Raw genomic sequence first — 12,504 nt, forward strand, 5'->3', positions numbered from 1 at the left:
TCGGAGTCGGAATCCAAGGCTGTCGGTATGTTAAGCCTATTTTTTGGGGGTTCCGTTAGTTTTTCCCTAAAAACCTGTTGGATAGCAAGGTTTTCGGATTGTTAAGGGTCAGAACGTCAAGTCCCGACTGCACATTTAAATATTAGTTTGTTGATCTGGAATATTTAAGAGTGAGAAACATGCAAAGATAGAAGACATTAAGAAGGGGGAACATACACCCTGTACTTCACAAACATGTCAGTTAGGATCTACAGTCCATCACGAGATTTAAAAACTAAAAAGCAGAATTTTAAAATGATTTCTAAAGTGAACAGGAAGCCAGTTAAGAGACTTTAAAACAGGACAATCATGTTCTCTACATTAAGTTTGGGTGAGGAGATGTGCTGCTGCATTTTGGACCATCTGAAGTTTGCTTAAAGGTTTCCTTGGGAACAAAACATAACTATAATGAAGTCTGCCAGCATTAACAGCATGAATACGTCTTTCTGTGTCCCTCTTAGACTGAAAAGGTTGCACATAAGCAATATTTCTTAGATGGTAAAATGCATTTCTAGTGGTGTTTCTGACCAGCGATTCAAAGAATAAATCACAAAGATGACACCAAGGTTGTGTGTGTCATGCTTTTTGTTCCAAACCAGCTTTTTGTACATGAAAACTAAAATAAGTCTGCCTTTTGTTGGCACTGATGATGAGCACCTCAGTTTTGTAGCTGTGATGTTTAGTGACAACCACACAGTCAAACACACACAGCTCTTCAGGCACTAGTCTAATTAACAGTTTGTCAATTGGCCTGGTGTCACGGGGTTAGAAGGGAATGTATAACTGCGTATCGTCGGCATAGCTTTAAGAATCAATTTCCAGCTCTCTGATAATTGATTGGTTGTTCCTCCGGAATCTGAGGTTCATCAGTGTGGATTCAGTCATCTGGTCCTTCTACAACCCAACTGGGAGCTGTGATTGTATTCGCTGTACAAATCTAACACGTCTCTGGTAGGTGTTGGCATCGGACCAAGGTTGCCCCTCATCTCCCATCCAGTGGAAAGTGAAGCTCTTGATTTACCAGTTGATCTACATCCTGCCTCACATAAGAACAAGGTTAAGGATACAAGCAGCAGAAATTAGTTTTCTCAGTAGAAACAGGGTAAGGAGCATCTGGAGGGACTCCGAGTAGGGTCGTTGCTCCTTTGGGTCAAAAGGAGCCAGCTGAGGTGGTTCGGCATCCAATTAGGAGTCTTCTTAGGCCCCTTCCTGTTTTTTGGCTCATCCAGAATGTCATATCTCATCCAGCCTGTAAACACCTTGGGACTTGCCAGGAGGAAATGGAAGTGATGCTGTGCAGAGAGACGTCTGAAATGCAGCCACGTTGACCACCAGATCCTGGATACACGGAAGAAAAAGGACCAAATGTGCGGACGAATGATAAACCACATAGAAAACCTGAACTGTTTTAGAACTGTGCCTGAGATATGAAATTGTCTTGTAATTGTTTTAATGTTATCGCTGTTTTTTCAAGTGTGAAATCATTCCTTTTAGAATGTTTCCCCTCCTTCTTATCTCAAAGTAAGGACCAGCTAACTGTTACCTCTGAATTTTTAGTTCCCATTTTGCACAAAGATAGCCCTGTTGTGGCGCTATCCAAAAATATCCACAAGCGCCCTGTTATTCCACCCAAAGTGACACACTCCTGCAGCATTGTGGAGATAACCAGATGCACAAAATGAGGAGTTGTAGGAGTGGTGCTTCACATCTGACACCGTGTCCTCGTTGTGCTGGATGTTGTGTTTTGACTCCTCGTACACCGCGCCTCACTCTTAACAACACTGGTTTCATCTGGACACTTTTCTCATTTGTTCATCTGCTCTGAAAGCCGAGTGTGTGTGTGTGTGTGTCCGTCTGCTGAATGTGTGGCGCTGCTGCTGCCAGTGCTTATTAATAATACATCCTCAGTGTCTTTGTAGTTACAAGAGCCCTCAGCCGGTTGATGTTGTGAAAACATCAGCGGCGTCACATGTTAGCGCCGCGTTCGCTCTCAGACTGATCAACAGTTGACACAAAGCTATTGACTGGCTTCCAGAGAAACATCGCTTTACCCTTTCAGACCTGTTAGGCGTGAAGGCCACTCGCTCGGCTCACACAAGCCCTGCTCTGCCAGGAGGTGTTTTTGTTCTTACAGGTAGTGAATAAAGTGAAGAGAAAAGGTGTTGCTGTGATTTAAACGAAAGCAAATGGTTTGGAGAATTGATAGCAGCAGTTCTAACGTCAAACTGTGTTTCTGTGTGTCTTTCTCAGGAGATTCGTTCACTCAGTTCCGGTTTTCAGAGGAAAAGGAATGGGAGATGGACCCATTTGCAGCCAGTCAGGTAAATCCATGTCTGACCCCACCGCTCTGCATTTTGTTCATGTCTTTCATTGATTTCACACACTTGGCGACTTATGGATTCCTAAAGCACACATTACATCTGGGAAATAGATGGCATTTAGACAGCGGAGACAACGATTGCAGAAATGTCCACTTAGATCCAGAGTGAAAGAGCTCATCAGCTATTGGATGGATTCCCACACCTGTGATACCCAGAGGATGGAGAACTAGTGACAGCTTCAGCCGCACTTTGTGTTTCCTGGTAATTAATAAATGTTAGCGTGCTGTGATGAGGGTAGTGAACAGTGTAAGCCATCTGACATGGTTCGTTGTGAGCATGTGTACTAGTACAGCCACATGGAGTCTGTCCTAACATTTACATACACTCAGTATCTTCAGGTAATCAAGTGGCTACACAGGTGATTTATTTCTGCCACACTGTCCAAGAGCCATTTTGTGGTGTGTGCATGTACTTGGGTTTAAAACATTGTGCTACTTCCACAAACACACATATTCTACATGGTACAGGCCAGCTCATTTTCATCCAACAGTGGTGGGGAAACTTCTCAAGTTAAAGGATCAGTACCTACATTTCTCAGTATGGGAATACAAGTAATAGTCTGCTTTCAAATCCTACTGAATAAAGCTACAGCAGTATTTTCAGACAAATGTTCTTTAAATATTGAAAGTACAAGCACTTCTCCTGTAAAACTAGCCTGAGTACACCTGTGATCTCCCGTCAGCCTAACTGCATGGACGTGGTTAGAAGACGACTCGTAAACACCAGAACAGTCTCAGTTTTGGACCGCTGGCCTGTTTCTACCTGCATGTCTGCATCAGAGCTCCACATGAAAAATGACTGCCAGAGGAACTCAAACATCAGAGGCTTTACAAAGACTGAAAAGGTAGATTAGTGACCAGGTATAAATCAGTGATACAAATCAGCCACAGCAGCACTGATCAGCTGCAGTCGTCGTCCTCCCTAAAAAGACATCATGGACAGAGCACTATTCGCACATCAAGCTCTGAAAATAGAATGATTTTATTGATTTTATTTATCATCATACACAAAGTACAACGATAAGCAAGCGCGTTGAAGTTCATGACATCAACAATGTGCAAGAAAAACACCCGTACTTTCTCTTCTTCGCATAGCTGTAAGATTACCTCTGCTAAAGAACATGAAAATAAGCCATGTGGATATTGGGAGCACACTCTTTGGTGAGATGATGATGGGGTCCAGCGTGTTTGGTATGAACCTGGTCAAAGTGACATTTTAGTGGCATGACTTTTGTCCACCAACACACACTCAATCCAAACTGCAGGTTTGTGAATTTATCTTGTTCAGTCTACCAGCACTTGTGTGTGGATACAAAGCATCAGGTTGTATGAGTGCTCCTGAACTCCTTCTGCTGCTCGTGTTCAAGTACAAAGGAGTGACTTGTTTCACTGGGCTTCTCATGATACTTACAGGAAAGATTTAATGTTATTAAAAAAAAGATTTTGTCTTATCTTTGGGTACTTCAGTGCTTTATATTCAGATATCTGTCAACTTCATAATCTTACTGTTAGCTTCACTGTTGCAGTTTCACTCAGTAGACACCAACATCTGCAAACAGCTGCCTTTACGCTCTGCTGTCCTGTTTGTTCTCCAGATGTCGCCAGTGTTCGTGGACCTCCCAGCCCTCGCTCAGAGTCTTCAACAAGTGCCTCTACATCAGAGGCTCAACCTGGAGGCCGAGCTGCTTCAGGTACGATCTCCTGCAGTCTGAGCTGACGTCCAGCAGGCTGTGGTTAGTCGTAGGTCGGCAGAAAACGCTCAGGAGTCCTAACTGTGTTCAGCTGTCATGTCAGGGGTTGACTGAGTAGGAAAGGTAAATGTCAGATTAAGAACACAGGGAGACTAAGAACAAAAATCTGTATAATTTTGCTTTGTCCAGGAAACCAGCTCTCAGGATTTTAACCTGAAAGTGACACTGTTTTGTGGTCTTCTGCTAATACTCAGGAATGAAAATAAGAGAACACAAGTCATGTGAAGTGATGTGAGATGACAGTGCTAGAAAAAAAAAAAGTATTGCATAGATATACTTACCTCCAGCTTGAATAGGTTTGTATTTATGTACAAGGTTATGTTTCAGCCCTGTGATCTTATTACTGGAGTTGGTTATTTCAGAGTAAAATGAATATAAAGAGTGATACACTGTTGTCTATCAAAAAGTAAGGTCACCCACCTTTCTTTTCATGCTTGGTACATTCCACATAAATATCACAGTGAGTGTAGGATAGCTAGTTTGAACTATCTGACTTTGAATTAGTCTTACTTATGATGTTTTTACATGTAAAGGTGCACCTTGTGACAGAAACCACCGAGCTAGACCAGAGCTTTAGATTTAGGGAGACGAGTTTCTCTTTTAGGGTATTAATACTCACTTTAATTTTTAATAACACGTTTATTTAGTAGTCATTTGGGTGCAGGTGCAGGTGAGACGAATAAAAAAAACTTCCATAACACAAAAAACCCCCAAAGAGATGAATAATCAGAGGAAATCTGCCGTCTGTGCTGCTGATTCAAATAAACTGAAAGCTCTGTCCATGTTTGGTCTGATGAGAACTTATCCAACAGGAAATAACTCTTCCTCCCCCTCCTCCTCCAACAACTCGCCGCCATCATCCTTTTTTTTTTCTGTGTGTGAAAAATCCTCTTTTATCCACTGCTTTTAAGTCTGGCCTTAGTGAATAACTATGTCAAGCCCCTGCTTCCTCTTTCATACTCACACAAAATGTGTGAATGTCACCTAGAGTGAAATGAATGACCTGAAACGGAGGCGACGTGCATTTTTCAACAGTGTTATCATCTTATTTTTCAGGGTGTTAAAGTGAGATTGGATGAATGGGGATGTTTCTTTTGGTACCACTGCCTGTTCTGGTGGTAAAAAAAAATAAAAACAAAGAAGTGTTTAGTATGAAGAAGAATGAGTGAAATGTCTGAATGTTGTTACCCCACATCAATGAACCGTATTCTGCTGAATGAACGTGTTCTTTTTATTCATACATGTGTGCCTGTACTCTTTCCAGCCAATAGATCAATATATTGGGATGATAATCTTTCACTAACTAGACTAAAACGTTTCTTTGAAGCTGCCTTTGCCTTCAACATATTCCTCCCACCAACTCATCTCTTCCACTCTCCTGATGCTGCAGGTCTCGACACCGGTGGAGCTGCCTGCTATGACCCTCGCACCTAAACAAGAGATGCCAAAAACGTCCACGTTCACTCCTCCGTCTGCAGCTTTTAAAAGCCTCAGCACCAAGAACAAAGTCCCTGCGGCTGCAAACCCAGCGCTGGCCTCAGACTTGCAGGTTTCCTCCGTTGCTGCTCAGCCTCCTCTGGATGATGGTGATGATGAAGAGCTGGACCAACTGCTCAGTTTACAGAAACCAGTCTCAGGTGGTGCAGATGAGGAGACTGCTGTTCCAGAGAAAGGCGAGTATATTCACGATGGTGAGCTCTTTGTGGGTTGGATAATGTAGTCTCCCCCAGCTTAAAGGATGGAGACAGTTGAAAGAGAAGGTTGATATCATTGTTGAGTCTGCTGCTTCAGTGAGCAGCTGTTAGCTTAGCATAAAGACAGAATGTCTGATTCTTTCCTGAGGCAACAAAATCTGCCTACCAGCACCTTAAAAGTCACTTTTTTTGTGTGTAATCCATGTAAAAAGTAATGAATAAAATCAAGGAGTTGCCATTTTCAAGAAGTCTTATGTACTGTTGCCTAGCAACTGCCCACGTCCAAAGAATCTTCTGGCACATAACTCCCCATAAAACAGCAAATTGTGTTCACTTTGGTTTGTAACATAACATGCTTTTTTTTTTTTTGCTATAGAGATTTAGCTTTGGACAGAGCCTGCTAGCCAAATGATAAATGGTTTGCATTTATATAGAACCTTTCTACCTTAGTGGTACACAAAGCACTTTACAATGTGTTTCTCATTCACCCATTCACACACCAATGGCGACAGAGCTGCCATGCAAGGTGCTGCCTGCCATTTGGAGCAACTTCAGGTTCAGTGTCTTGCCCAAGGACACTTGAACATGCGGAGGGGGCCGGAGATTGAAGCATCAACATTGCAATCATTGTACAACTCGCTCTACCACCCTGGCTCCCTGTTTCTAGTCTTGGAGCAAAGCATATATGACAGTGGTATCTTGTGACCGAACTCTATGTGCAATGAAATATAAATTTGTTTCCAAAGCACCAAACCTTTGCTTTAATTACACCAAAGATGCTTCAAGTTTGATTAAAAAGTTGCAGATGACCTCGCATGAAGTGGGAAAATGATGTGTTCCTTTAACCTGCAGAGTGTGAGGAAGTGAAGGTGGTGATAGAAGAGAAGATGAAGGAGGACGAGGAGGTGAAAGACAAAGAGGAAGGCATCACACCTTCCAAGCCTGCGTCCGTCAAACAGGAGATGACAGAGGAGGACCTGGAGGACTGGCTGGACAGCATGATCTCCTGACCACCAGGAACACAGTTCATTCAACACATAGGACAGCCCATCAGCCTGAAATCCAGCTAGAACGTCTACATGCTGCACAGACTTTGTTTTCTTTTTGTAGTTTCCAGGCCTGAAAGAGAAACAGTGTGTTGTGGAGGTGTAGACACAGGACAGTATGTCTCCAACGTTTGTGAGAATGCGTGAAAAGGTTCCCTCAGTGCTTCTCATCGCAGACAAAGAACTCTCTGTTCTTGTGATATTGTTAAGGTTGCACGCTGCTGGAGTGTCGCCGTCAGAAGGGTCTTCGCTGCGACACGGACGGACAGACACTGAAACAGGTCGCAGGTGACACGTTTGGTTTATTGCGTCAATTACTTTATTCATTTCCTCCCCCTCATCAAAAGAAATGCGGTTTACCAAAGCTACTACATACATACAAATGGCCATCCAATAGCAATTAACCATTTTGTCGTTAATAAATCCTTGAAACAAGTTTTGTTTTTTTTAAATTCTTCTCTGTTGTGGGGTTCTTCTACTGTGGAAAGAAGTGCAGGCGGGCAGGACACCACAGTGTAGGAACAAAACCAAACTAAGCAACATTTACACAAGGATCATCTAGATTTTATACAACAAATGTTTCTCTTTTTTTTTAAAATGTAAAAGCCACAAAACTAGCTTGACCTAAATCTGCTTATAACTAATCCAGAACTAGAGCACTGCTTGTGTCAGGAGGGACAAAAATGATTCTTTTTTTTTTTTTTCTCTCTCTCTCTTTTGCATAGTTTATAGTAAGGCACGTCGGCACTTGATAAACACCTAAAGTGAGTCGTCTCTGGTCCTGGAAGAACCATCTTCATTTCATCGGACAGATTTGAACCAGCTTTGAAAGGCAGATCAGGTCTCACACATTTCATTTGATGTTAACTGGATCAATAGTGATCAATACTAGCAGCACACATCCATTCAGTTGGTTTGGTAGTAAGTGACACTAACATCCTGGCGTTAATCTAGAAATTGTGCATATTCAGACATTCAGTTGTCATGCTGTAACCCTTCACAATTATCACATGTCTACACACAGCAAATTGTGCAAGAAGTTGGGGTTAAGCAAGTGAAAAGGCAATGTGAATCAGAATCAAAACAAGAATTTGCATAAAAGAGGCGTCGTGGCAGGTGACTATTTTCAGTAACGAGGACTTGAATGCACAAACCCAAAACGTCCAATCATCAGTCGATAGTGTTAGAATCGTTATGTTTTGTATCTGTTTGTATTTGTCAGAATTGTTGTCTTCTTCACTTTTTTTTTGTTTTGACACCGTGACAGCGTGTGTTGAGCTTCTGTTAACAGGGTGAAGTCAAGTTCAGTGTCTCTTTCAGATAGAAGGAAAGTAGAGAGGGGGTGTCGAGGGCACCCGACGAGGCTGCCCGCTCTAACCCAACTGGTCCTCGTATTGCTTACGGAAGCAGTCTCCGGTAGGGAAGAAGTCCCAGCATCTCTCCTGGTACATCTTCCACACGTATGACTCCTGCAGGGGGGGGGAGGAAAAGCTTTAGAGGCTCGCTTCATTAGCAGTTTCTCACTCAGCCCTGATTGGATCAAACCCTGCAGATAGTGTTTAGTTTTTTGTTTTTTTAAATCAAGTTTTAGAAGTTCACTCTCACACATATTTAGTGTACTTAAACATATTTACTGTAGATATTTTACCACGATGTAGTTTAATTTTCCTCCATACCTATACTAGTTTTTGGTCATGTGACTTCCGGTTGCTGCTGAGTCAGTCGTTTCTCAAGTACACAGAGGAATGCAGAATTTTTAGTTTTTTTTTTTACAGGATCTGGTTAGTTAATATTTTTTAAATGAGACTTGTAGAATAAAGGGATTTTTAAGAAATGTCACAATGTTAAGCCTATGCTTGGTTAGGCTTTCTGGCAGAATAGCAGGTCACAGATGGTAAAAGTCAGAGCCATCAGAGAGTTGAAAATCTGAGGATTTCTAATGTTTCACAGTTTCTGATAAATGGTGTCCTTATGGATATTGACTTGAAGGACATTAAATGATGCAGGGTAGATGCTCACCTAGCACAGTGCTAATTTCACCGTGCAGAACTCCCATTTCATGTTGTACTCACGCTCTCTTGGAATCCCAATAGAAAACCTTGTTCATGGCTCAAATGGAGCATGCCAGTCTCATGTCTCTGCTTGTGTCTTCTTTTTATATGTTACTCTATTACACTAGCAGCTGAGTTTGGCTCTTTGTAGTGTGGAAGAAATACAAGAAGTGCAGGTTTTCTTTTCTTTGTGCTAAATTAGTGACATAAGAACAGTGTATGTGGATCAAATAAGAAACAAGTGGAATCTCAGGTACACAACAATAATAACTTAATATCAAAAAAGTCAAAGCCAACCCACGCGTTGCTTCTTCCTCCTGCTAAGCTGCACTTGTGCAACATTTCAACCCACTTGATATGTTGCATAAGTAAAGCCTACTGAAGTCTGTAACCTTCCTGTTTTTCCTTTGTTTTCTTTAGACTTGTCACAGACAACAGATTATACTTTGTAATATACAATACTTTTTATACCACACAGCTGTGTTCTGTCACCTACCTGACCGGTGTGTTCAGTTTCATCCTTGTTAATAAGGTACATCAGGAAGAACCTGTACACAGGAGGACGGGAGTGTTGGAAAAACTGTTGCAAAACACTGTCAATCAGAATGATTTCTTTTTTCTTTCTCTGCACTTACAGGTAGTTGGCGAGGTTGTGCTCTTGTAAGGTGTGGGTTTCAAACCCGTGAGGTGTCCGGTCAAAGTAGTCATTTCCAATGCCACAAATGAAGCATTTGGTCTGAAAGAAGAATGAGAGGAGATGAGAGCTGATCATCTGCTGATTACTGCTGATCAGTCATTTAGTCTGTAGAGTGGCGACCGATGTCCCAGAACCCAAAGTGACGTCTTCAAATGTGGAATGCAACACACAAAAGGTATTCAGTTCACTATTTAGAGAACTAAGAAAGCTACACACATTCACATTTATGAAGCTGCAGTTGAATTTTGGTATGTTTCTCCAAAATCAGGAGATTAATACAAGGCTTTACATGGTCCACTGAAGCAATGATTCCATTCTGTGTGTTTCTCTGGTTTGCATCAACATGTGATTGTTGTGGTGATGTTTTTAATCATCCACACAGGTCATGAAGCCTACAGCAAGTTCAACATAGCCAGGATATCTTTTTGTTATCTGTCCTCACTAAACATAACAATTGCAGTCATGCTAAGCGGTCACATGAAGCTGGTTATCAGCTAATTAAGTCGACCAAGGGTTTCACATGAAAGGCGGCGTTGGCACCAGATGACCAATCACAGACTGACAGGACTAAAGCTGCATATTCCTCACAAGTAGAACACGCTTTAATCCATAACAAACATGGAGATGTTTAAAAAAAAATAAAAAAAATAAATAGAGGGCTAAACACAGTTGTAGAATTATGCTGCTGCAACCAACACCATACAGGAAGGCAATATCAATATATTTGCCTTAAATAAGACACAATCTGACTACAGTTACAGTTGTGAATTGTCTTTGATTAGATTTAAATTTATTATTCAATATTTGATTGAATTATCATTACACAACATAAGATTGTATAAAGAAACTAAAGATGTAGGCCCTTTCCACTGCTTACCAAAAATATAAATGAAGAATTAAATAATGAAGCAAAAAAAGAAAAAAGATTCCAACCAGTAAGAAGGCTTACTGCAAATCTTAAAAAGTCAACTGGGTGTAGATACTTTGTCAGCCTATGTGTTCTGATTATATGATTAAACAAAGGCCTACTGAACAATGAAATGGCTTTGAAACTGTTTGCAGCTTTCATAACCCTTTGGTGTCCTCAGTGAAACTCTCACTATCTGTGCACCATCTGTGCACTCTGTTGGATATTCCAGTAATGGTAATGCCAATTCAAAGAGAACTGACTGGTCAGCACGAGGTGTTTTTATACTCTCATACATAAGCTTCTCCGGAGCAGGTTAGGTGTTCAGCATACGGTACATTGGCAGTAGACCTGGGAACCCTGTCGCCAACCTCATATCCTGCTCTAGCTGAGTCTTACCGCCATGTCCTCGTTCACCTGCTCCTGCTGGTCTCTCAGCTCACCGAAGGCATCAATGATCAAACCTGAAGGAAGTTGCAACAGTCTGTCAGAGGAGCACTGAGCCAGTGGTGTTTTCTAACACAACTTGGAGTACACACAGTAAGAAGCATGAGAAGGAAACAAAGATGTGTGCTGTAGGCTTCAGGATGATATGAGAAATGTAACTTTCTTTACCCTGAATGATGGCCAGCAGGATGACAATGACGAAGAAGAAGAAGGTGATGTCAAACAGGATGCGGTAGAGTTCATAGGGATCTCCAGCTGGGTCCTCCAACTCATCTCCAATGCCTCCTCCAGCTCTCACACCCACGTACATGTGGAACAAATAGCACTGAAGAAAAGGAGGAAAGTGCTTTAAAGGGAGCATCGGTAAAATGGACGCTTCACTCTTCATTTCAGACTAAAAAACTACATTGAGTCTGGGTTGCTGCAGCAGACTGAGTTAGTGGCAGCTGGAGATTGTGCATTATTTATTAGCTAGAAAAGTCCTTAGAAGTAAAGAATATGTTGAGTCAAAGGTTAAGAAGAGTAACTGTACTTTGACTTTGAGCCTCTCAAAGCTGTTACTTCAAAAGGGAGAAAATACATTTTACAAGTCCTTGTAAATAAAACTGTCTCCTGTTTGAAGGCAGTGAATATTTTCAAAAAGATTCATTTTGAAAACATTATCCAGAAATATTTGAAAGTTCACTGATAAAAAAAGACTTTCTACTCAGCCCATTAGTCACCTCCTGCCTTCATACACTAATCAAGGCTCGCAGGCCAAGCCACTCAGAATAAAAGCCTCAGGGATGCTTTTCAGCTCCAAACATTTGCCCTTGCTGAGGGTTGGCTAGTTTTTTTCTACTGCTACAAAAAGGAGTTACCATTTTTCATAAATGAATAAATGTCAGAGGTGCTCAGACATACAGTCATCATATCATCACACTTCATGTCGGGTTCATCTTCATCCTCGCTCTTATTGTAGAACTTTCTGAAGAAGTTGAAGGCCACCACGGTGTAGAGATAGACGACCACAGCCAGCAGACCCACAGTCAGCACGAGCTAAGGACAGAGAACGTTCATTACTTACATGCACTGAAACCTTTCATTCCCAGGTACGGTTGGAGCCAACAACAGAGGAGAAAGCAGCCGTCACACAAGCCAAATGCTGTGTCTCATTTCTGTGTAGATTTTGAGGGTAATTTTTGTAACTTCAGTCAGACACGGATCAACATGTTATTGCTGGAGCAGGTTTTTAATAAGAAAAGTAGAGCACAAAAGAACTGCAGTACTTTCAAGGCCGCTCCAGCTGAATGGAGTATTTTAGGATGGCTTTCATCACTGTGTTGACTTCAGACCTTCAGCAGCTTAGGGAATGAAGAGTTTGCTTCCTTGTTATCCTGCACTTCTAAATACCCATACAGCCTGTTGCATAAAAAGAACTGAACTAGTGGTGGTGGAGTAGCTCTTCTCTGACACTGCCGTATTCCAAATGTAATCATTTTAACCTGGATGT

At 41.7% G+C, this 12,504-nt stretch overlaps 2 protein-coding genes across 5 annotated transcripts in view; one reads left to right on the forward strand and one right to left on the reverse strand.

Moving 5' to 3' along the window:
- Positions 1-7,345, forward strand: part of aven (apoptosis, caspase activation inhibitor) — a 46,941-nt gene extending 39,596 nt beyond the window's left edge. Inside the window, exons 3-6 of the mRNA XM_008284890.1 lie at positions 2,290-2,360; positions 4,015-4,110; positions 5,561-5,843; positions 6,717-7,345. Coding sequence (XP_008283112.1) covers positions 2,290-2,360; positions 4,015-4,110; positions 5,561-5,843; positions 6,717-6,874 — 608 coding nt within the window. The 3' untranslated portion in view covers positions 6,875-7,345. The remainder of the gene's footprint in view (positions 1-2,289; positions 2,361-4,014; positions 4,111-5,560; positions 5,844-6,716) is intronic.
- Positions 7,212-12,504, reverse strand: part of ryr3 (ryanodine receptor 3) — a 116,582-nt gene continuing 111,289 nt past the window's right edge. For all 4 annotated transcript variants that reach the window (XM_008284879.1, XM_008284871.1, XM_008284862.1 and 1 more), the window contains 6 exons: positions 11,916-12,050; positions 11,181-11,337; positions 10,965-11,029; positions 9,597-9,697; positions 9,458-9,509; positions 7,212-8,379 (listed from right to left, as the gene is read on the reverse strand). In XM_008284879.1, coding sequence (XP_008283101.1) covers positions 8,284-8,379; positions 9,458-9,509; positions 9,597-9,697; positions 10,965-11,029; positions 11,181-11,337; positions 11,916-12,050 — 606 coding nt within the window. In that variant the 3' untranslated portion in view covers positions 7,212-8,283. The remainder of the gene's footprint in view (positions 8,380-9,457; positions 9,510-9,596; positions 9,698-10,964; positions 11,030-11,180; positions 11,338-11,915; positions 12,051-12,504) is intronic.

The sequence above is a fragment of the Stegastes partitus genome, unplaced genomic scaffold, assembly GCF_000690725.1.
Source record: "Stegastes partitus isolate 25-593 unplaced genomic scaffold, Stegastes_partitus-1.0.2 Scaffold9, whole genome shotgun sequence".
Taxonomy (NCBI): domain Eukaryota; kingdom Metazoa; phylum Chordata; class Actinopteri; family Pomacentridae; genus Stegastes; species Stegastes partitus.